Below are 25,758 nucleotides of genomic sequence, written 5' to 3'. Positions count from 1 at the left end.
TTAGGGGGTGGGTGGAGATGATGATCTGTCTGTGGGGATGGGGGTCTGCTATATTTAGGGGTGGGGGAGATGATCTGTCTGGAGTAGGGGGCTCTGCTATACTAGGGGTGAGGGAGATGATGATCTGTCTGTGGGGAGGGGGGCTCTGCTATACTAGGGGTGGGGGAGATGATGATCTGTCTGTGGGGAGCTCTGCTATATTAGGGACGGGGGAGATGATGATCTGTCTGTGGGGAGGGGAGCGCTGCTATATTAGGGGTGGGGGAGATGATCTGTCTGTGGGGAGGGGAGCGCTGCTATATTAGGGGTGGGGGAGATGATGATCTGTCTGTGGGGACAGGGGTTTGCTATACAACGTGAGGGGGAGATGATGATCGGTCTGTGGAGGAGGGGGAGTGTGCTATACTAGGGGTGGGGGAGATGGCGTCTGCTATACTAGGGGCGGGGGAGATGATGATCTGTGGGGAGGGGGGTATTCTGTGCTAAGGGGAGATGACCTGAGTGTGAGAAAGAAGGGCTATTCTGTGCTAGGGCAGGAAGACGCCACTGAGGAGACGCAGGATGATGGCGCTGGGGAGGCGCAGGAGGATGGCACCTGAGAGATGCAGGAGGATGGCACTGTGGGGAGACACAGGCGGATGGTGCCAGACAGAATTGGGGGTAGCACTGGAGAGGCGCAGGGGGATAGTGCTGAAGAAACACATGAGAGGGGATAGACTGGAGACACACCAAGGGGATGATGCTGTATACACACACAGAGGACGGTAGGAAGTTGGAACGCTGGTACTATTAGAAGAAAACACTGGGGCACAGTAAGCTTCAGTAAGATACAATTCTAATGAAACCATATTCTGATGCAAATGGTACCAAAGGAGCAAATATATTTTATTAATATTAAATTGTTCAATATAGGAAACTCCCATTTTGTCCTGCCCCAAAACTTCTGTTACTATGTATTGTCTGGTTGAACCTCTGTTGCATGATGATGACATTGGCTTTATTGCTACGCAAACTGGCGGCTTCCAGACCATGTGATCTCAGCATGAATAGTGAATACCGACGCCAGAAACTGCCTGTCCAAGAAGGATCAATTTCTTCATAGGTTCCCCGATGCAAAGAAATCATATAGGTAAGAAAACACTCATTCACATGCTCGCTGTGCTTATTCACTGGAGAGAGGGATTGGGGGCATGGCTATCATCTCCTGGAGCTGTGGGCATGCCCCCAGCATGAAATAAGGACACACCCTTTGTAATTAGGCCACACCCACTTTTCCGGGGGCGCTCGCCAGGACCACTTTAAATTCCCAATCCGCCCCTGACTGTAGGTATTACAGTATATAAGTATACATAGTGTTCACTCTAGCTCCGGCAGCAAGCAGGGCACCGGAGCTAGAGAGGGCACCTTTGTGAGTGTGCCAAAGGCACGCGAGCGTCCGAAAAGGGGGCGTGACCATTGAAAAGGGGGCAGGTCTATAAGACGCGTCCCCTTTTCATCACTCTTGGGGGCGTGCCCGGCACTTACAGACATGCCGGGCAGCCCCCAAGCGCTGCAGACAGGGAGAATAGATGCCAGGCGCATGCTCCACCTGCGGGACACTGCGACCCGCGGGTGAAGACGGCACCCGCAGGCTGTGAGGGCAGGGTGCTTTTTGCCCTCCTTCTGGAGGGCAGGGTGGTTTTTGCCCTCCAGAAGTAGGGCAGGGCACCGCGCCCAGCTAAAACAGCCTAGCGGGAACGCTATATACAGCAGTGAGAGTATTATAGTATATAGCAGTGTGAGTATAACAGTATAGGTATATACTATATAGTAGTGTAGGTATTACAATATATAGGTATACAGTAGAGCAGAGCCGTAACTAGACTTTTTGGTGCCCTGTGCCAGAACGAGCATTGGCACCTCCCTATTTACGAAATAGGGAAATAAAATACCCGAAAAAGGGCCATGGCCTCATGGGGAAGGGCCAGGGAGTAGTCAGGGTGTCACAACCCGCAACAGAGACCTCAGACACAGACCCCGGCACTTACCTTTGCAGGTTCTGTCCTGCTGCGCCTTCCGGCTCCCACGGCTCCATCCTCTCTGATGGGTCCCGTTATTCTCTCTCTTCCAAGCGGACACCTGATGGCCACCCCGGCTACAATACTTACATGCCGGAAAACACTGTCCTCCGGTCCATGGGCTCGGCCATCTTGGATTTGCCCATGTGACTCCACTACCACCAATGAGGATGCTTCTCCTTCTCCTCAGCCAATCAGCGTCCTGTAGTTCCTATAAAGGGATCTCTGCAGCTCTCACAGGTTGCCAGTACAAGTCCCTTAGGTTAACTAAGTGAGCTTCCTCACTGTGCTTCCCAAAGTAATTGCTACCTTCAAGTAATTACTTTTTCCTTACGGCTTCCTAAGCCGCTCCAAGTAGCGTCTGCGCTACCACCATTCATCATATGGCTACCCAGCCGCTCCAAGTAGCGTCCGTGCTACCACCATTCATCATACGGCTACCCAGCCGCACCAAGTAGCTCCCATACTACCACCGTTCTTCATACGGTTTCCTAGCCGCTCCCGTGCTGCCATCAGCTTTCTACCATCTAATTGCACTCATTCATAAGTTCCTAATACTCTTCCATGTGTAGGAACTTCATCAGACCAAGGGCCTGATTCAGAGCTGAACGCTCTGACCAGAGCGCTCGCTCTGAATCAGGGCCCTCCTACCTTTTTTTGGAGCGTCCTCATGGACGCTCGCATTGCTGTGGGTTACCACCCACAGCTATAGCGAGCGTCCATGATGATGGTCGCGATGGTCAAGACCATCGCGCTTGCGACGGAGACCCTGCGGTAGGGTCTCGCTGCCGCAAGCCCTGGAGTGATTTTGGCTCTATCAGAGCCAAAATCACTCCCACTGACATCACTAGTGATGTCAGTGGGGCCGGCTTCAGACGGTAGGCGTTCCCATGGGAACGCCTCCGTCTGGCAGGCATGCCCCCGGCACGCCCACCAAAGGGGGCATGCTGTCAATCAACATCGACAGCACGCCCCCTTTGGTGCGAGACACGGAGCGACAGCTTGGCTGTCGCAGTCCGGGTCTCGCGCAGGCGCACGACGGAGCTCCCTCCGTCGTGCGCATGCGCAGTGGGGCAACATCGACCCGTTTGCGAGCGTCCTTTGCTTGCGAAGGGGTCGGAATGACCCCCCAAGTCTCCTCCAGAAAACATCTAAGTTGAATAACACAGGTCCAAGGCCCAGCCCGGGAACACAGCTTCAAAATCCCACTTCTATGATACAGGGGAGGCTAGGGGATAAAATAAAAGGAAGCTACAAGAAAGAATGATAATAAACAGAAAACTGACAGGCCCGAACAGCGCCCCCTTCCCTGCAGTGCCCTGTGCCATGGCACCGGCCGCACTACCCTAGTTACGGCCCTGGTATACAGCAGTGTAGGTGTTACAGTACAGGTTTAGTCTCCCATTTCCAAAATGCTTGGGACCAGGGTTATTTTGGATATCGGAATATTCCGTATTTTGGAATATTTATATACCATAATGAAATATCTTTGGAATGGGACCCAAATCTAAACACAGAATGCAAAGTTACATGCATTATATATATTTTTCACCATTGGGTGGTACATAGAGGCCCTTACAAACTTTTGCTATGGGTCCTTCAAATACCTAGTTACTCTCACTGTAACAAGATAATCAATGTTATACACTTTACCTGTGAGTGGTTTTAGTATTATGGGCGGGATGTACAGTACTAAGGCTAACATGCGGTCAAAACTCCCAACACTGCCATTTTCTGAGTTTTGGCCGCATTTCCATATGTACCAAGCCTCTGAATGCAATACTACCATGCTTGCCGACTATCTGGCTGCCCCTTCCGGGAGGGAGCAGCCAGATCGGCTTGACTGGGGGGCGTGGCCAGCAAACGGGGCGGGGCCGGCCAGACTAGAAGAGTTTGTGGGTGGAGCGGGGGCGGAGCCACACGATCGAGTCATTTTGGCCCCGCCCCCGCTACACGCTGCCGATATTACAGGCAGCGTGAAGCAGGGGGCGGGGGCAAAATGACGCGATTGGACGTGAATCGCGTCACAGGCCCCCCGCTGCCGAGGATTTTCCTGTCATTGCGGTGGAGGGCAGGAGGGGTCGGCAGCTGCCGGGAGACTTGCCTGCCTTCCCGGGAGGTCGGGAGCGGCACCCGATTTTCGGGAGGCTCCTGACCAAATCGGGAGGGTAGGCAAGTCTGGCTTGGACCCAGTAGGCAATGTCATCTATAGACTATGGGCTTCTTTCCGCAATCTTCTGTAGGAGTGATCTAATCGGATCCTTCCCAGTGTCCCCCGCAGCGGCCACACATTCGCAGATAGGACTCCTAGGTCATAAAACCCGGAAGTCCTGTCATCGCAAAGGACAGCTATTTCAGAGGTGTCCATTGCAATTTTTATCACAATTTTATGTGCACACCGCCATCAATGCCGCTATGCACACTATGTTTGTCGGGATGTATCATATCCATAATGCGTTGCGTAGTACATCCCACCCTAGATAGATACATAGGGGTAAATTTACTAAGAATCGAGTATGATCGAGATTGTTCTCTTTTAAACTCGATTTGCATCGTCGAAAGTCGGGTGATTTTCCCGTTTTCAAACTCGCAAATTTACTAAAAAGTGAGTTTAGCTGAAAGTGAGTTGGCCGATGGTGAAGCAGATCGAGATTTCTCCCGAGTAGCAAGTTTAGATGAGATTACTCACCCGGGATTGTAGTGTCTTCTCTCTGCAAAACTCTCCCGAGCAAGCAGCCTGCACATGTCAGTGAGATATGTGAAGGCTGCTTGTATGATCTACCTGTTAAACAAGGGTTAAATCTTTAAAAAAATGACATAGGGTTTCATCCTCAAAAGCATAACCAGGTGGGACCGGTGCTGGTCTTAACTATAGGGGGACCCCTACGCATTTTTTCCCCCGTATATTTAAAACCAGCACTGGCCCTGCAACCAGGTGCTGGTTCCTAAATTACGGGGGAACCCTACTCGTTTTGTTCTCCATAATTTTAGGAACCAGCACTGGCTGAGCAGTCCTGAACTGGTTATGCTTTTGGAGGGGGAACCTTACGTCATTTTTTTTTTTTATAGAAAAAAATTAAATTAGGTACACATGCAGAAACATACATTAATCACACTAATCTGTGTATGTTTCTGCAAAAATCTCAGTTCGAGAGGTAGAGTGTTTGAACCTTCAATTTCTCTGCGAGTTTGCTCCAATCTCACCCGAGATTGTAATCTCAAGTCTTGGTAAATTCCCGAGTTGCATCTTTTTCATGAAAAGTGCTTCCGAGTTTGCCCGATGGTGAGCTGTTTCGAGTTTATGATCTCACCAGAATTTTACAAGTGAGAAGAGAGAAATCTCTCCCAACTTACCCGAGTTTGTTTTAGTAAATTTGCGAGATGAAAAACCTGCCTAAACTCACCCGAGATTGTCATCTCGACAAAACTCGAATCTTTGTAAATTTACCCCATAGACGGCATATTATTATTATCCTTCACTTATATGGTGCAAAGTGCAGAAACATGAGACATGGGGCTCAATTGAATAGTGTTGGGAAGAAGCTCACGGAGATATTCAATGCCGTGCGCTGTTAAGTCTGAGAATGTCTGTTTTTTGAGCCTTAAACATGGTGTTTAGTTGCGAGAACCCGCATTCTCCGACTTTAGTGCCTGGCGCGATGCTGTTTCCGCCACGCTAAGGGCAGAAAACGGCATCGCGTCAGCAGGTTTATCGGTTTTCTGCTCTAGGAGGAATGCAAGAAGAAATCCTTCATTCGGGCTTAACAGCGCGCTGAATTGAATAGCTCTGGGTGACCTTCCTGGCGCTGTTCGATTCACGTTGAATTGAATTGAGCCCATGGCCAGTGTTAGTAACATTGCTGCAACAGCAGTCATTGCACCCAAATAAGCAACAGGGCGGCTGAGCCCAAAGGCTTGGTGCTGGTACACATGAGGGAAAAGGGCCCCGCTCCTGAGAGCTAACAATCAGTGGGGATAATGATGGAAGGGGACGGGCGAGGGGAAGAAGCACACACACAGGCGGCCAGTGAGGAGGAGGATGACACAACGGAGTGTGCTCAGCAGCCAGTGAGTGTCTGTGTGACGTCACAATGGGAGTCCCTTTGTCCTCCTGTGTGACGTCAGGATGGGCGGGTGGTGCCGCCCGCTCACCCGGCTGCCGCTGAGACTGTCAGATGATCGCCCGGCCGGCAGCAGAGTCAGCTCCGGTTCAGCAGCGATGGCCTCCGGTCTGTGCGCCGTCCTGACACCGCCCTGCTGCACCTGCCTCACACCGTCGGAGCCCCGGCATCCACCCACCCAGCCGGGCTGCCGCTGCTACTGAGACCGTGGAGTATGAGCTAGCGCACCCAGCCCTGGGGTCTGCCTGTCAGCCGCCAGCCATGGGGGCTCCCCGGGAGAAGAGCGGCGCCCGGGCACCTGCTGCCTACCTCCTGGCCGTAAGTACCCTTTATCCGCTGTCTACCCCCTCCCTGTTGGCGCTGGGCATGGTGTTTTCCTCTCTGCTGCTGGCACTGGGCATGGTGCATTCCTCTGCTGCTGGCACAACCGGGTATGGTGCAGTCCTCTCTGCCGCTTACCCTGGACATTATGTACCACTCTGTCGCTGGCACTGGGTATGATGTACCACTCTCTGCTGCTGGCACTGGGCATGGTGTACCACCCTCTGCTGCTGGCACTGGGCATGGTGTACCCCTCACTGCTACTGGCACAGGGCATGGTGTACCCCTCACTGCTACTGGCACTGGGCATAGTGTACCCCCTCTTCTGGCACAGGGCATGGCGTACCTCTCCCTGCAGCTGGCACTGGATATTGTCCACCCCCAGGGTATGCTTGCATCCATCAATGACTCTGCCTAGTCCCAGCACAGGCCAATTCATGGCTTCTTTATTATTATGGTAGTGTGAGACTGCTGGGAAGCTGAAGGACCACTTAACCTTTTCCCCAGGGAGTGGGCACCAGGTCTGGGATCCTAGGCAGACGACAGAGTGGGAGTTGCAGTTGTATAATCCTATCTGTGATGTTTACATAGGGAGAACATTCTGACATTTATGAATATATCATTGGGTACAGATGCTGCCAAGATGTTGATGTTCTGCAGCTGTTGGTACTTGTGCCACAGCCGCCTTTTACGGTGGGCATGCGACTATTGGGGGCCAGATACATTGCTCCAAGAGATCATTACCAGGGGGTTTATAGTTTGCCTGATTCATACTGTATAAATTACAGCTAGTCTGGCACTTGGGGTTGGTCTAGCTGGCACTGTGTGCAAGGTGTTCACAAAACAGATTACATAGGATGGTCATGCATGTAGTGTATTTCTACTGATATTATTCATACATCCACGGTGCATGGACAATACGTGTCTTTGTCAGAAAGTGAAATCTATAATTTTGCTTTTCTCATTGTTTTATATATTTTTATAATATGGAATCATTATTCATCTGGCAACTAGGAGAATGCCGCCAATCCATTTACAGGGTGCTGGTTAGATTCCTGAGAAGTGAGGCCTTGAGCCAATTAGGAACTAGTGGCTAACCCGAGGTATGAGGCACTTCATGCCTCAGTTGTGTACATGCAATGTGTATGAGTTTTGAAGGGACATGGTATAAAGGGAAGTGGCGTTTGTCTTCCTACAGTTGAAAATTAATTTATTCTTTATTTGAGAAATACCGTAGAAGTATTTGTACGTCACATAAATCCTCACAAATAAATATTTCATTACTATTGCAGTACACTGCGGCAGGGAGTACGGGGGTAACTGATACTTGGCTTAGGTGACCTCTCTGTGTTTTAAATACATTGACGTTGGCTTTAAATTAAATGGATTCTAATTAGATTATTTGGACAAAGACGAATGGGTGTCTTCTTTATGCTTCTTCTTTTTCCCACATCTATCCTTCTAATATAACTGTGATCACATGGGTTAAAATAATTTAGGGAAGCTTATCCATACCGTCTGTTGATATTTAACTAGTTCTACCCAGGTTAGTGTGAATCGACAATAAATTGGAAAAGCAGAAACAGACTATACACCGTGTGCTGGAGTCTCATGTGGTAAAACATACATTGATAAGAGGGTATGCAGGGAGAAGGTGTAACAATGGGTGTGTACCTTTGCTGACTTCACTGAAACCAGCTATATTTATCACGTGAATGAGGGTGGAGGCACCAGCTTTGGGTGATACTTTACACTGGGTAAGATAGTGTATGCACAGGTGCATAATCTCCTGGGATGCATAAAGAAAGAGGGATAAATGCACAAGATGCAACCTGACAATGACACACTGTTGTGACACATCTGGACTTTGAGGCCCAGTTTTGATCCTACAGGGGGGGGGGTGTCAGAGTTTAAGCTCCGTGATTAATAAAGGCAAGGGAAGAGAGTTCCTGTTATAAAGGCACAATAGAGGATAGCTGCCCAGAAACACCCACTTTTGGATGACATTCCACCCTTTTCTTCGTCTGCGAAGGACTTACCCCACCAAAATCCTGACTATATGAACACAAAAATATCCAAGTAGAGGTACCATTACAGAGCTGCACCCTTATTAATGCTCCTAATGGAATAGATATGTATTATTGAGAAGATATGGGCTATTCATTTCAGTGGGGTACCTTATCTACAGGTAGAACCAACTCCATCGGACATGAATGGGAAAAATACAGCACAATACTGGCATTCAGAGCCGTAACTAGACTTTTTGGTGCCCTGTGCCAGAAAGAGCATTGGCGCCCCCCTCATTTTTCAAAGGGACATAATGCACCCAAAAAGGGCCATGGCTTCATGGGGAAGGGCCAGGGAAGAGATAGGAGAGGCCAGGAGATGCTGGGGATGAAATAAGAGGAAGCTACAAGTGAGAATGATAATAGACAGAAATTTGACAGTACCAAACAGCGCCCCCTGACCTGTGGTGCCCTGTGCGATGGCACCGGCCGCACTACCCTAGCTACGGCCCTGCTGGCATTCACCCCTCTAGTCGGTATGAACACAAGGCAGTATCATAGTAGTTAGCGGAAGTGATATGTTTTGATTGCACTGAAATTGAGCAGGCAGCATTAAAGAAAAATGCAGGTGCCAGAATGAAGGCGATTGGGTTTGGCGGAATAGGAGTTTTTTATTTTTACATGGGTTTTCACACTTTTGCTCTTGCATTTAAAATCTGCTTCTGACATTCAATCGATTAAATTCAGCGGAAATTGAATAGCGCTGGCTGGGAGCTCCCGGAGCTATTCAGTTCAGCGCGCTGTTTAGTTAGAATGAACATAATTAGTTGGATTTGATCACCCTGCACGCAATCAGTAAGGAGGGCATATTTTAATTTTGAAGGGCAACATTTTAAACGTAATGTATCACTATAGTTACTGTAACGATACATCGCATATAAAATTTTGCCCGTCAAAATTAAAATATGCCTTTCTCACTGATTACGTGCAGGGTGCTAGAACGAACACTACTAATGATGATTGACTGACTGAGGGTGCAAGGAGAAATCCGACTAAAGTGCCAGCCGCGAGGTTGTTTTCCGGCTTAGCGCGGCGCTAACAGACTCACGGCCGGCACTTTTAGTTGGAAATACCCAGGTTAAGTTGTGAGATCTGCCATTATCCAACTTAACTGCTTTCCGGTGGAGTAAACATCGCTGTGAATTGATAGCTCTGGGAGCTCCCTCTTTTACCTGCAGCCAGGTATCACTATCAGCCGGTTTAGAAGCAATTGAGGGCCTGATTCAGAAATGGACACTAATGCGATTGCAGCTGCGATTTTGTACGCATTGCAGCTGCAAAAATATGCTAATGGTTGCATAGCTTATCCGCGCATAAGGACGCCCACTGCTGCCTTGTCATATGCGTACGACTTTGCTTAAGTGCGTAAATATCAGTAACATTGATGCACATCGAGCAGCCATCTTGCCCTTGTGCTAAGTCTGACCAGCCGCAGCCTTGGGAGCTCTCCTGCCACGCAGAGCTGTATAGAAGATTGCATGGACTAATTTATGCACGCCCATGAAACGGCGTTCAAACAGTCAGACGCGCCTGCGTTTTTCAGACCACTTCCCATCACCACCCCTAAACGCTGACAGTCTGTCACTCACTGTGCGATAGATTCCTCTGTGCGTCCGTAGAAGCAATGCGATCGCTGCGTACGCACAGTGTGGCTTATACGCATGTGTGATGGCAAACAATCGCTCGATCTGTGTCTGTAATCGCCATTGCGCCCAGCTCTGATTCCGGCCCTAAGTAGACCTGCCAAAATCTGTTTATAATTCACGCATGGAATTTGTAGGGGCAATTCAATCGCTTTTTTTTTTTAGCTGTGCTGATTAATTGGTGCCCAATGTAGCAATTCAATTGTTTTGGACGTCCATTAATTATCACACCTGTCGTGCCCAGTTGGACCTGGTTTAGCCGCGTAAAACGGCTAAACCCGTGTAGAGTCCTGGTTAGGGCGCCCAAACCACAGACTTATCGCACATTTCAGATCGCCACCTCAGGAGGCTGCGAGCAGAAATACCGGCGACTATCGTGCCTGAACGGCGCAACAATTGAATCACCCCCTATATGTTTAAATTCTGTAAACTGTTAATAACAGTTGTATAAAAAGTGAGTTATAATGTATTTCTTGTAGTTTTATATGGCAGGGAAGTCCAAGGTGACCTCTACTATCCATATAATATACTATAAGTGTCTCATCATATATAATTCCTGTCACATTTCAACATGGCCAGAGAGAATCTAAACAACACTGTTATTCTATAAATTCTGGAAGCTGCTGTAGGAAAGATCAGTTTATTATCAGGCTGTCATTTCTGCTTTTATTAATCTTTTATCTACTTTATCCCATATAAATGTTACCATATTTCTATCATCCCCCCCTTTCTTGTAGATGACGTAGTATAGCTTTCCCACAGGGGGACATTTATGTTTGACAGGTAACTGAGAAGAAAATATGGTTGCCATGGAAATGTTAGTGCTGCCATTAGTGACCAATCAGACGTTTACATTTATTTTCTTTATAGTACTAGAAGAATGATTGCTACAAGCCGATTGGTTACTATGGGCAGTGCTACTAGATAAATATATGAATACATCTTCTCCATGATATCCAGTTAAATCTTGTACGGCTGACCTTCCTGTTCCCGCTTTTATCTTGTGAAGTGGGTATGGCAGGCCGCATTGATGCGATTTACACCATGAGGCCCCACCCCAGGCTCTGCAAGGTCTTGATTCAGTATCACTACGCTCCCTGACCCACCCCCTTCTTGTCCCTTGGTAAAAGTCCAAAATGTAGGCAAGTATTCATTATTGGCATACACATCGGCTCTACTCACATTTTATATTTTTCCAGTCACCGTTTTGTGGGCTGTACCAGTATTTGCGACAATGCATTTTACTTGGTTAATTGTGCATGAAACAAAATGCCTCATGTCTGGATGGGATCCAATCAGGATGCTGGCGGACGGGATGCTGGACGTCAGTATACCGACGCTGGAATCCCGACGCCCGTCACGGTCAGAATGCCGACGCCGCCATCTTGAAGGGAAGGTTCAGGGACTTGCCAGGGTGGGTTATAGTTAGGCAGCTACCAAGGAGGGTTAGGCAGCGGGGAGGTTAGGGTTAGGTTTTGGGTGCGGGAAGGGAGGGTTGGGTTTAGGCACCACCGGGGGGGAGGTTAGGGTGAGACACCACCGGGGGAGGGTTAGGCTCCTTACCTGCCCCTGTTGGGATCTTTCACATCGGGATGCCACTGTCTGTCTTCTACCAGTAAATCATATGGATTCCGTCTGGATGAAGTCACTTGTTCCTAGTGTAAATATTGGTTCAGCTCACAAAATGTTTTGCAAACTTTTCACTACTTTCACTCATAAAAACTGCAAATGATGTAGAAAGTTGTTTCATGTTTATATAAATCTTGGTGACTGGATAGGAATGTATTGTTCTGAGTTGTAATTGTTTTGAATATAGGTACAGTATTGTTTATACATGATAAATTTGTCCCATCTCCATAATAGTGCCTTGATTCTCACTTGAGAACTTGAAAGTGTATATATTTAGTGGCTTATTATAATCCTATAACAGACATACAGTATATAATCCTTATAGTCTGTCAGTGTCTCTAATCCCCATTGGTCATGGTTTAGTCCGTCTCCGTCCGGGAAGTGCAGACACTGCTACTATGGGCTGTGATTGGCCCTGGCCCTCGGCTGCCGCAGCCTGCCCGTCACCCACCTTTCCGTGCAGAATATCAACATTTCATATGGTGACATCATAACTGTCGACCCAATGACTGCTCCCTGCTCAGCGAGTTAATGCATGTAAATGCTCCTATGCAGACATGCACGAATTTGGCACTTTACAGCCAGAGAGGCGGAACAGGGGTTGCAAATTTAAGGGAGGGCGTTCATGCAGTCACAGACCATGTAGGAGTGTATACGCCTGTCAGCAAGCGCATATTTTGAAACTACCATAGAGCTGCACTAGAATGCACTCCTAATAACTTGTCGCAAACTAGGCGGATATATTGCTGACACGGATGTGAATGAGCCGTCTACAGCTCCACCTGTGTGCGGACAGACACTACTTTTCCGTGCACTTTTCTTATGAATGATTTACATTCTTCTTCCTTCCAACTTTACATCAGCACATTATGTATGTATGTATGTATGTATGTATTTATGCATGCGCGGGTAGGGTACGGGATGCCAGCGCCCGGGTCCCGGTGGTCAGAATCCGGACACCGGCATACCGATAGGGTTTGGATACCGACACCTGTCGGTCAGTATCCTAACTCCCCCCTCTCCCTTTCCCTCTCCCTAACCCTCCCACCCTGGTGCCTGAACCTAAGTTCCCCCTCCCCGCACCCTAAACCTAACCCCCCTCTCCCTTAGTGCCTAAACGCTAACCCTACCCCTAACCCCAATACTTACCTTCGTGATTCCGGCAGTCGGGATGAAGCTGCCGGGACTCTGTCCTGTTTCGGGATTCCGTCGCCGGCATTCTGAGCGCAGCAGTCCCTGCGGTCGGGATTATGACCGCATCCCATATGCGTGTATACGACAACTTATGTTGGTGACTTATTTGACAACAATTTCCAGCATAAATTGTTCTGTAGTTCCAGCGGGTGGATGTTTACAAGCCACATGTTACGTAAGCCTTCCCAATATTGCACAAAACAATCTTTTTTTACAGTGCCGGTCACAGCAGTCTCTCCAGGTAAATATTAAAATGCTAACAATGTATTTAATGGTTCCCGGGGATGATGACAATACAGCGCTCTCTCAGCAATTCAGGACTGTCATTATGGTTATAGACTAATAATTATGTATTTTGTATCCTTTTGTGCTATGGTTGTATACAAATACAAACATTCTCGCTGCTGGGTGAGTCCGCTCTAATAACAGACAGTAAATGTTTGGATACATATGTAAGAACTAAAACTTGGCTGCTTGGTGGGAGGACTGTAACACGTTGTGTTTGGGAGGTGGAACCTACAGACCATGCATTGAAGGTTTTCATTGAAAAAAAAAAAGTTTTTTGGGCGCCGATAATTAATGGGCACTTGACGGAGCAATAAAATTGTTTTTTGGCGCCTATTATTGCGCTTGTCGCGCCCAGAAGCATCGGGTTTAATTACTTTACACGCTATGTATACAGGCCCTGATTCAGAGCCGGATGCTCCGACAGAGCGCTCGCTCTGAATCAGGGCCGTCCTTCCTACTTTTTGGAGCGGCCTCCTGGTTGCTCGCATAGCTGTGGGTTACCACCCACAGCAATAGCGAGCGGCCTTGCGACGAGACCCATGGGAGCGCCTCCGTCTGGGCAGCCACGCCCACCAAAGGGGGCGTGCTGTCAATCACCATCGACAGCACGCCCCCTTTGGCGCGAGACCCATAACGACAGTTTGGCCGTCGTTATTTGGGTCTCGCGCATGCGCACGACTGAGCCGCCTCCGTCGTGCACATGCGCACTTGGGCACCATCGACCCGCTTGCGAGCGCTCGGCGCTCGCGAGCGGGTCTGAATTAGACCCGCAGTCCTGGTTAGGACGCCCAAAAACACTGACTTGCGGCAATCGCGCCTGATCGGAGCAACTATTGAATTACTGTCAGACATGAGGCCTGTTCAGTGTAGAAATGAGTAAGAAAGAAAAATAATCGCCTCTGTTTTGTGCATTACGTCACATCATTACCGCGTGCTCTGTACATTTCTCTGCAGAGATGTATTATGGAGCTTCATCTCTAGGAAAAGGAGCCTTTAACCTCTGTGCTGTGTGCGGCAATTTAAGCAGTTGGATAAGTGGGTGGATTTTCCTGTCAGGACGAGTCTGGGTACGGCTTGGCCCTGTCTCTCCGTGCCTGTAGGATCCAGATGCCGTTCCTGCCATTTATATTTTCCCTCTGGCAGCAGTTGTGATCTTTGCCTCCTGTGATGGAAGGAACACATTAATCCTAGCCAGGGTTTGTACTCGTTTTCTTCTGAATTATATCCTGCTTCCCATGCACTGATCCGCGGCATGTGTTCTTGTTTAGTGACAACTGAATCTGTTTGTGGAGAGAGTTATTCTTATCCCTTTCAGGCACAAAAACATCAAATAATTCAATATATTATAATGCTTCGCTCAGTCTTTACAAATGCCAAAGCGAGACACTGTAAAAGCAGGCACGTCTACTATTTGTAAACCCCACTAGTTTATAGCCTCACATACGCAGTGTTTTCATATCTGCATTTATTTTGTCTAACTTTCATGTCCCTGTTTTTATGTTTACTAAGTTTTTCTGAATATGGGGCACTGCGGTACCTCACAAATCAATAATAAAAATATTTGACATGAACCTACAAATATAAGGATGGGGGGAATTCAATTGTTTGCAACACCCAGAGCTCCCTACTAACAGTGACCGGGAGATATTCAATTTTCTCTTGAGTTGTGAGCAGAAAACCGTGATAAGTAGGGATTTTGGTTGCATAACTATCACTTTAGAAGAAAGAAGCCGCTAATCTCCTGCATTTTGGGTGCGACATCTGCGATAAGTGATGGGCGTCCAAAGCAATTGAATAGCTTCTGTCACTTTAGAAGGGAGCTGCGGCCACAATCATTTAATTTTCCCCTATGTTTTACTATGGGATGTAGTCAGCAGTTGTTGACGGGCTAAGTACCGGGACCAGTATGCCGACCGCCGGCATCCCGAAGGTAAGTATCAAGGTGTTAGGGTTAGGCACCGGGGAGGAAGGGTTAGGATTAGGGTGTGGGGACGAGGAGGTTAGGTTTAGGCACTAGGGGGGGAGGTTAGGGTTAGGCACCAGGGAGGGTGAGGGTTAGGATTAGGATGCGGGGACGAGGAGGTTAGGTTTAGGCACTAGGGGGGAGGTTAGGGTTAGGCATCAGGGAGGGTGAGGGTTAGGAAAACACACCGTTGTTCTTTATGGGTGTCGGGATTCTGGCTGTTGGAATGCCGCTGTCGGTATTCTGACCAGCAGCCTCCCGTCAGCCGGCATTTCATACCCAACCCGTTACTATACATGAATTTACTAAACATGGTCCACCAAGTTCATTCCTGGTTTGTACAAAATGTTCTAATTTATTTGCAAGGGCGTGCAGAAGTGCCCACCAGGGTAGAGAAAATGTCTGTTATGTAATATTGGGGAAAAAAACACATGAAACTCCCATCTACAAGTTCAAAACCCCTTTTCCCCATCTATACAGCACCAGATTTCTTTTAGTCAGAATCAGATGACTCCACAGGATCTGAACATTTTTTCTTTTTTAAAGCGTCCCTCACATTCAATACATTTTATGCAGCGTATCAACAGCAACTCAGAGACGTGCAGTAGACGGTTCTGTGATATCACTTGTAGTGTTGCGCCTGTGGCATTTTTCACTTCATCATCTGTTGAGAACTTCTTCCCGCGCAGTTGTTTTTTCAGGGTCGGGAATTGCCAGAAATCACAGGGCGCTAAGTCCGAGCTATATGGAGGGTGTGCCAGTGCTGTCCCATTAATTTCAGTCAGTGCTGGCAATGAAACAGCAGTAACATGTGGTCGGGCATTGTCTTGGAGCAATAACCACTGTTTCTTCAGCAAATGTGTTTTTGTTCTTCCTCATGGCACCACGCAAATGGGGTTTTCAGACGTTTGCATAGTAGTCACCATTAATTGTCTGTCCACAGGGAACTCAGCGATGTAGGATTATACCGTGCCCATCAAAGAACAGCAGAAGCATGACTTTACACGCCAAAGCAATCACACAGAATTTTATGGGCGGGGCGAATTTGCTTGTTTCCATACACTGAGCTGTTGTTTGGATTCCAGATCATAATGTAGATTCCACGATTCGTCACACGTCACAATCGATGTCAGGAAATCGGGTATCCTCTCTGACATTCAAATAGTGTTCTTGCATAATTCAACTTGTTGTTGCATCTGCTCTTCTGTGAGGTTTCTGGGTACCCACCTAGCACACATGAGATGCATTTTCAGTTCCTTTGTCACAATATGCTGAACCTTTTCGAATGAGACGCCAGGTGAAGCCGAAAGTTTGCGTAAACGTAACCTTCTGTCATTTTACAACATCTCTGCAGCTTTGGCAATGTTGACATCGGTAACCGCGGTGGATGGTTTCCCAGAACGTGCTTCGGCAGTCACTCATGTATTAGCCTCTCTGAAGTGTTTCCACCACCAAAATACCACAGCACGGCTAATTGTTTCTCCACCGTATGCTCGCCGTAACATTTCATGAGTTTCATTTCCGCTTTTGCAAAGTTTAACACAAAATTCAATCACACGTCTCTGACAAATCTCAGACACGTCTTCCTCATCCGCCACGATGAAACGTACGAAGATCTTCCACTCGCTGTGACCAAACAAAGACGACTATGGCAGTGCAACCGCAGGTTCAGACACATCGATGTATGAGCTTCACAATACCCAGTATAGCATTGTCATGTCTCCCTATGGGACAGAAAAACAGAGCTAGTCTCATTACTTTTCAATCAGCCCTTGTACAAGTTCCGCATAATTCATCCCTTTTTTTTAAAATTTTTACAGGAAATCATCTGAAAAATGACGTCAATATTGGCCAAATTATGCAATTTAAATGCCTCCAAGTGCTTCATTGTTCACGTAGTGCCAACATTTTTACCTTTTAAAATAAAGATTTTTCAGCTACTGATGGGCTGCAAACTGATATCTGCATTAACTCCCATGGAGAGCCGCGTTAACGAAGATTTCTAACGGAGTAAGAAAAAGTCGCAGCCGTGGGTATTCGACCAGCGCTAACGTAACCTGCGGCTATCTGAATTCGGGCCAAAGTGTCAATTGTCCCCAGAATCTCTGGGTGCTACAAATAATGATCTTTGGGTTAGTGGGGTGTATCAGGGGTATTATATGAGCAGGGGTGGTTTGTGGGCAGATTGCCCTGCCTCTTGGTACAGCCATCATTGAGGAAAGAGGCTGAAACTTAGGGATATATTTACTAAAGTGAGAGTTTTTAGAAGTGGAGATGTTGCCCATATCAACCAAACAGATTCTACGTAACATTTAACTAGCACCTTCTAGAAGATAATAGCTAGGATCTGATTGGATGCTATGGGCAACATCTCCACTTCTAAAAACTCTCACTTCAGCAAATTTACCCTGCAGTGTAATGCTGGGCATACACTATACAATTATCTGTCAGATATCTGTCCAATCTGGCTGGTTGGAATGAAAACCTGGTAATGTATGGGGGCAAATGACAATTGAACACTGGAAAACAGACAAAAATGGACGTTCAGCCAAATTGGTTAAATAAAACAAATGTAACCAATTTGAACAATCGTTTTTGGCTATTTTCCAGTGTTTAAACCATATAATCTATGCTGATGATACTCAGATCTACCGTTCCTCCCCTGACCTCTCCAACTGTCTCTCTGCTATTTCTTCCTGGATGTCCCAGCGATTTCTCAAACTTAATATGTCTAAGACTGAGCTGATCATTTTTCCACCCTCCAACATAACCTCACTTCCCACTATTTCTTTAACAATTGATGGCACAACTATCTCTTCTAGCCCCAAGGTGCGCTGTCTTGGAGTTATCCTGGACTCCTCCCTCTCCTACAAACCACATATCCAGAGCCTCTCCCAGTCCTGTCGCTTCCATCTCAAAAATGTTTCCAAGATTAGACCCTTTCTCACCCAGGATGCCACCAAAACCCTTATACACTCAATGGTCATATCCACATTGGACTACTGTAACCTTCTCCTATCTGGCCTCCCCATCTCCCATCTCTCTCCTCTCCAGTCTGTCCTCAATGCTGCTGCTCGACTCATCTTCCTCTCCAAACGCTCTACATCTGCCTCCCCTCTCCTACAAGCCCTCCACTGGCTCCCCTTCCCTTTTAGAACCCAATTCAAGGTCCTCATACTTGCTTACAAAGCCCTCACCCATTCCTCTCCCATTTACATCTCTGACCTCATCTCCCTCCACTCTCCTGGCCGCCCCCTTCGCTCAACCAACGCACGCCGCCTCTCATGCCAACTGATTACTTCCTCCCACTCCCGCCTCCAAGATTTTGCCCGTGCTGCTCCCGACCTTTGGAACTCTCTCCCTCTCCCTATCAGACTCTCCTCCTCTTTACAATCCTTCAAACGGCCTCTCAAGACCCACTACTTCATCAAAGCCTTCCAGCTCCCATCCTAACTTGCTGCAACATGCTCCTTCCTCCTTTTACCCCATCTGTGTCACACCTGTTTGTCTGCCCCTCCCCTTTAGAATGTAAGCTCTTACGAGCAGGGCCTCTACCCTCTTGTGCTTCTCTTTACTTTACTTTCACCTACTTCTTACCCCCCACCAGGGCACCTAACACTTGGTTGCTTACGCTCTGTTGCATATCTAGGTGTTATGGTCACTTATATATCAATGTATATTATCCATGTCCTTGTCCTATTTTTTACTGTAAATCCGTTGTCAAATTTTTTGTTTATGTACTTTGTAAGGAGCTGCGGAACACTTGTGGCGCCATATAAATAAACGATAATAATAATAATCGATTGTCATTTGCTCCCATACATTACCAGGTTTTCATTCCAACCAGCCAGATTGGACAGATATCTGACAGAAATTGTATAGTGGATGGCCAGCTTAAATCTAATGCTGAGCATTCACTATATAATTTTCTGTCGGATATCTGTCCAATCTGGCTGGTTGGAATGAAAACCTGGTAATGTATGGGAGCAAATGACAATCATCCATTTGCTCACAAACACTGGAAAATAGCCAAAAATGGTCGTTCAGACAGAGTGGTTAAAACTAGGGATGTGCGCCGGACCATTTTTGCCGGATTTGGATTTGGTTCTAATTCGTCGTCCGGCTTTGGATTTGGATTTGGATTTGCCAAACTGCGGTGACTGGCTTTGGATTTGGATTTGGATTTGGATTTGGATTTTTTTACAAAAATTGACAAAAAAAGCTAAAATCACATAAATTGGTCTTTTTTTTCTTCCTAGAGTATTATTAACCTCAATAACATTAATTTCCAGTCAATTTAGACCATATCACAGCTTATAATATTGTTTTCAACATTATTGGCCAAAGGTTGCAGTGAGCTGACTGGTTACTAAGCGACAAAGCAGCGGCACAACGACACAGACACCACAGTATAAAGCACATCTATGACACATTGCCACACAGCAGTGGCAGAAATGAAAAGTAGTGCACCCACCCAGTGGGGTACGGCCAGCAGAGTCACAGTACTTGTTTACAAAGTGGGCTACGGCCCTAGGAGTCACAGTGCACAATCTTATTAGCATTACACCGCACATAGGGCCTGATTCACATTACACCATAAAGTAGTGTCTCTTATTTATGTTACGACACACAGTAGTGCCCCTTTTACACAGTGCCCACAGTAGTGACCCTTTTACACAATGCCCACAGTAGCGGTGTCCCTTACACAATGTCCCCCAGCAGTGGTGCCCCCTATGCAGTCCCCTTAGTAGTACGGTCCACTATGCAGTGCCCCCAGTTGAATGCTCCCCAGTAGTATGCCCCCCATTAGCAGGCCCCCCCAGTAGTATGTCCCCCATTAGCAGGCCCCCCCAGTAGTATGCCCCCCATTAGCATGCCACCCAGTAGTATGCCCCCCCAGTAGTATGGCTCCCCCAGTAGTAGGCTGCCCCAGTAGCAGGCCCCCCCAGTAGTAGGCTGCTCCAGTAGTAGCCCCCCCTGTAGTATGGGCCCCCCCTGTAGTATGGCCCCCCCTGTAGTAGGCCCCCCCAGTAGTATGGCCCCCCCCAGTAGCAGGCCCCTCAGTAGTATGGCCCCCCCAGTAGCAGACCCCCCCCAGTAGTATAGCCCCCCCCAGTAGCAGGCCCCTCTGTAGTATGGCCCCCCCAGTAGTATAGCCCTGCCCAGTAGCAGACCCCCCCAGTAGTATAGCCCCCCCCCCAGTAGCAGGCCCCTCTGTAGTATGGCCCCCCAATAGTGCAGATCCCCCCCAGTAGTATGGCCCCCCCAGTAGCAGACCCCCCCCAGTAGTATAGCCCCCCCAGTAGCAGGCCCCTCTGTAGTATGGCCCCCCCAGTAGTATTGCCTCCCCCAGTAGCAGACCCCCCCCCAGTAGTGCAGACCCCCCCCCAGTAGTATAGCCCCCCCAGTAGCAGGCCCCTCTGTAGTATGGCCCCCCCAGTAGTATAGCCCCCCCCCAGTAGTGCAGACCCCCCCCCCAGTAGCGCCCCCGGACCTTTGACAAGTAAAAAAATAAAAAAAATAAAACTTACCTGTATCCCCGCTCCCGCGCCGTCCGCTCTGTCACACGCTGAGGAGGGAGCCGGAAGACGGAGCTCATGTGTGAGCTCCAGCCGGCTCCCTCCGTGCAGCAGCCAATGAGAGTCTGTGTGACTCTCATTGGCTGCTGTAACAAACACACAGCTGCCGCTGGCGGCTGTGTGTCTGTGTCTGTGTAGGGCAGAGCGCTATCACTGCGCTCTGCCCTACACGCGAGGAGACCTGATGTCGGATTCTCTAGTGAGAATCCGACATCAGGCGGCCGCCGTTCGGCCCCGAACGGGGATCCGAGTCAGGCGGTGAACACCCGAACAGGGTTCGGGTGGACTCGGATCCCCAATGTTCGGAGCGGTTCGGATTCCACAGAATCCGAACCGCTCATCTCTAGTTAAAACACACAAATGTAACCACTTTGAACAATTTTTTTTGTCCTTTTTTCAGTGTTTAAAACCATATAATCGACTGTCATTTGCTCCCATACATTACCAGCTTTTCATTCCAACCAGCCAGATTGGACAGATAACTGACAGATAATTGTATAGTGTATGGCCCAGCTTTAGATTTAGTCCCCAGATTAATGTCAAAGACAATAACAAAAGATCTGAGTCAGGGAATCATTGATATCTGGCACACGTGTCGTATGATGTCAGGAGTTAATGTGTATAACATTGTATGTAACCTTGTTAGATAAGCTGCCAGGAAGCCTGGCGTGTGTAAGGAAATATACTTCCAAGTGATGAAAACCTGTTTCTAATTATGAAGATAATTTTACTTCGCTAGTAGCACATTCATTACATAATATACACTATCCACCGATTGCGGACATTTTTCTTTTAATAGTTAAATGTAAAAGCCCCATTTCACCAGCCAGCTTAATTTTATACTGTATACAAGTATACATCCCTCCCATCCTGGGGCGTCCCGATAAGAAGCCCATAGGCTTCTTTTTTTTTTTTTTCAAAATCCGTTTATTTAAGGAAAATATTTTCATGTATGCAGTAAATAAAACATAGTAGATGGCTTCCAAAAATTACAGAAATTAGAGACTATGGCCCTCATTCAGAGGCGGCCGCTTCATTTTTGAAGTGCGGCCTCTTGGTCGTTAGTTAAGCAGTGGGTTACCACCCACAGCTTAACGACCGACCAGGTTAGTGGTCGCGATGGTGAACACCATCGCAACCATCGGGGCTTGCGATGAGACCCTAAGGTTGGGTCTCGGCAGCCGCAAGCCCCAGGGAGCTTCCTGATGATGTCAGTGCGGCCGCCCACAAAACGGTAGGCGTTCCTTTTTGGAAACCACCCCCCTGGCCTGCCTACAAAACGGGGCGAGCTGTCGCTCAACTTCGACAGCCGCCCCTTTTGTAGAGAGCTCCGGAGCGAGAGAGTTTCTCTCTCGCTCCGGGGCTTGCGCACGCACAGTGCGGCCGCTGCGCATGCGCAGGGCAACTATCGACCCAGTTGCGAGCACATCGGTGCTTGCGACCGGGGCTGAATGAGACCCTATATTTGTAATACATCATAACATTACATCAACAATAGTCAGTGAAAGAAAGATATATGGGATAAGGAACGGAAGATGAGGAAAGGGGAAAGAGAGGAATTGAAAAGAGGAGTGAAAAGGTTAGCGGACAAGGAATAAGAGTAGGAGATAAGAGGAGTGCCAGCCAATGTAGTTCAACAACACACCAAAAATTTCTTCAGTGGACAATTTTTAGATAGTAGTCAGGGGGGGTTCAGCATTAAAGTGGGAAGTCAATGGATTCCATATTGGAGTCCATATTTTAATAAAGTGATCCGGGGTATCATGTAAGGGAATGGGTATGATATACCGCCGGCCGCATGGCACCCCCCCTAGTGCCTAACCCTAATCCCCCCTCTAAGTGCCTACCCCTAACCACCCCCTTCCCCGCTGCCTAAACCTAAGTCCCCCGGGGGGGGTGCCTAACCCTAACCCTCCCTCCCCCTAGCCTAACCCTCCCGGGGGGGTGCCTAACCCGAAGTCCCTCCCGGGTGCCCTAAACCTAACCCTCCCCCCCCTGCGGCTGTCATTTGCTCCCATACATTACCAGCTTTTCATTCCAACCAGCCAGATTGGACAGATAACTGACAGATAATTGTATAGTGTATGGCCCAGCTTTAGATTTAGTCCCCAGATTAATGTCAAAGACAATAACAAAAGATCTGAGTCAGGGAATCATTGATATCTGGCACACGTGTCGTATGATGTCAGGAGTTAATGTGTATAACATTGTATGTAACCTTGTTAGATAAGCTGCCAGGAAGCCTGGCGTGTGTAAGGAAATATACTTCCAAGTGATGAAAACCTGTTTCTAATTATGAAGATAATTTTACTTCGCTAGTAGCGACATTCATTACATAATATACACTATCCACCGATTGCGGACATTTTTCTTTTAATAGTTAAATGTAAAAGCCCCATTTCACCAGCCAGCTTAATTTTATACTGTATACAAGTATACATCCCTCCCATCCTGGGGCGTCCCGATAAGAAGCCCATAGGCTTCTTTTTTTTTTTTTTCAAAATCCGTTTATTTAAGGAAAATATTTTCATGTATGCAGTAAATAAAACATAGTAGATGGCTTCCAAAAATTACAGAAATTAGAGACTATGGCCCTCATTCAGAGGCGGCCGCTTCATTTTTGAAGTGCGGCCTCTTGGTCGTTAGTTAAGCAGTGGGTTACTCGCGGCACCCGGCATCACTACGATCGTGATGCTGGGCACCGGTCTCCCGGCGTCGGGGAAATGCGGGCGTCTACATCCAGATGCCCGGCATTTCACCCTTGCCGGGATAAGAGTCGGGAAGCCGACTGCCGGTTTATAGGCAGTCGGCTTCCCGAATGCTTCCCCATGTAAAATAGAGGATATTCGCTCCATTTTATAAGTAGTCCAAATTGCATTGATGGTAGCGAGCACTGGAGGAGGTGTCGTTGATTTCCAGTGAGCTGCTATTTGGCACTTGGCCCTGGCCCATAGGCTTCTATTGGGTAACACCATCGGGACAAAGCATCGGAATGCATCGCATTCCAGGTGCTTAGCACATTCGGGGAATCAGTAAAACCCACGAAAACAGCATTTTCGGGGCTTTTAGCGCATTTTTACCTTTAGTACATCCCACCCCATTTGTGTATCAGGTTGGAGACTGGGAGGTGACCTAAAGTGATTGCAAAAAGGGCAGTTTGATGGGCGTGTTATGGGAGTGCCACAGTCGTGTCTGGCAGCGCTGCTGTGTTCCCAATAGCAAATCCACAGCGTCAGAGGCCATGTTTAGTTGGATTAGAGGAGATTAGTGTTTACAATCTCCATCGCAAATGCACAGCCTGAAAGTGGGCGTCTCACTGCTCATACACGCCATCGCACCATCCAGCACAAAGGGAAGGCTGAGATTAGCATATTCCCGCAACCGTTATTGCAGGAGTGGCTGCGAATGCCGCTGCGTAACCGACCATCTCTGAATCGGGACCATAATTTCTTATTCCTTCTCTTCGCCCCCACCCCCCATTTAACCCAGATACTTAATTCTCGGTATCTACATTTTCTGAACCACGTTCCAGAAGCCGCCATCACTGAGGCTGCAGCTGCACTGGTCGTGTTGCAATGATCACTGAAGGACAAGCTGAGTACATTACAATAGACGGCCTAATTACAGGACACTGACCTCACATTACTTTACATGACACATCCCCTCTGGGCGAGTGTGCCTAGCTCGTGTCCCCTTTATGTGGTCCATTTCATTACACACGGACATGGCTTCATTCTTGGATAGGAAATAAAAAGGCATGTAGAGGTGAGATTACACTGAGATAGAAGTGCTGCTCTCCTATTATCTGTATGTTGGTGTAATGTGCATGCATGATGGATGGGCAGATCACTGCAGAGCTGCGTACTGCGGTCGGCTCTCCACGTAGCAGTGCCTCTCGCTGTACATGAGGACAGACTCTGCATTCTGATTTCCTGGCGTCTCGTCATTAAAGTATAGAGAATGTGTAGTATTCCGGGAGTCGACAGAAATCGTGCGATGTTGCCCTCTATTTTTCCAGTTCAAACCCTGACTGAATCTTGTCATTGCTGTTGCGGCGGGCACATGCAAATCTCTTTAGTACGCTCCGCAGCGTAACGTATTGGTTGGCTCTTAGCTGACGTGAGCGCTCCTACGGCCTAGTTGCCCCTGCAGGGCCGGAGGTCACCACCCATCCACTACTCCAGCTTATATTCATGCTTTTCCTGGTGAGTATATTGCAGACCTTATATTACATGAATGCGGGCTGGCTGATCTGGATTTTTCAATACAAAGAAAAACCGGTGGCGCAGTTTTGAACTCATGTAAATATATATATATTTTTTTTCTTAATGGTAACTTTATCTGGTTATGTCTGTTGGCTTGTATAGATAAAGTCATCCTTTGTGGCTGGGGTGCCCATGTGGCTCCCAAATTTATTTATTTATTATATATTATTATTATTTATATACAACCCTCCTCATTGGTGGGTATTTTTTTCATGCTTTTTGGTGTGTGTAGTACTGGCTTTTTTTTTTTGGATAAAGGTTACATTTAAACATCATCCCTATGTTTTCCCCACTCTGCCCCTGGCATTACCTTCCCTATTGTATTTTGTTTTTTAGCAGTGATTGTGTACAACTTGCGTATTTATGGGTCTGCTGTGGATGGTAACAAGCGACTTGTAGAATTATAAGCGAACATCCGCTGGTCCTGATCAGGGTTCAGGGGAGACAGAAAATTACTTCTCACAATGAATCAGACCAGTGAGTATTATCTCCTCTTACTGTTGGATAAAGGGGGCGGGGCACAGTGACATCATCACAAGGAGTATGCACCATGATGTCACAAGAGCATCTGACACTGAGGGGATCAGTAGAAACTGTCTTGTGTTAAAATCAAAATATAATTATATATAGAA

The 25,758-nt window shown here is 47.7% G+C and overlaps 1 protein-coding gene across 1 annotated transcript in view; it reads left to right on the top strand.

Moving 5' to 3' along the window:
• Window positions 1-6,179: 6,179 nt before the first annotated feature.
• Window positions 6,180-25,758, top strand: part of TNFRSF21 (TNF receptor superfamily member 21) — a 94,729-nt gene continuing 75,150 nt past the window's right edge. The window contains exon 1 of the mRNA XM_088467273.1: window positions 6,180-6,496. Coding sequence (XP_088323399.1) covers window positions 6,440-6,496 — 57 coding nt within the window. The 5' untranslated portion in view covers window positions 6,180-6,439. The remainder of the gene's footprint in view (window positions 6,497-25,758) is intronic.

Source organism: Taudactylus pleione, unplaced genomic scaffold (genome assembly GCF_031769625.1).
Source record: "Taudactylus pleione unplaced genomic scaffold, aTauple2 ptg000070l, whole genome shotgun sequence".
NCBI lineage: Eukaryota > Metazoa > Chordata > Amphibia > Anura > Myobatrachidae > Taudactylus > Taudactylus pleione.
This window is presented reverse-complemented; position numbering and strand designations above follow the sequence as displayed.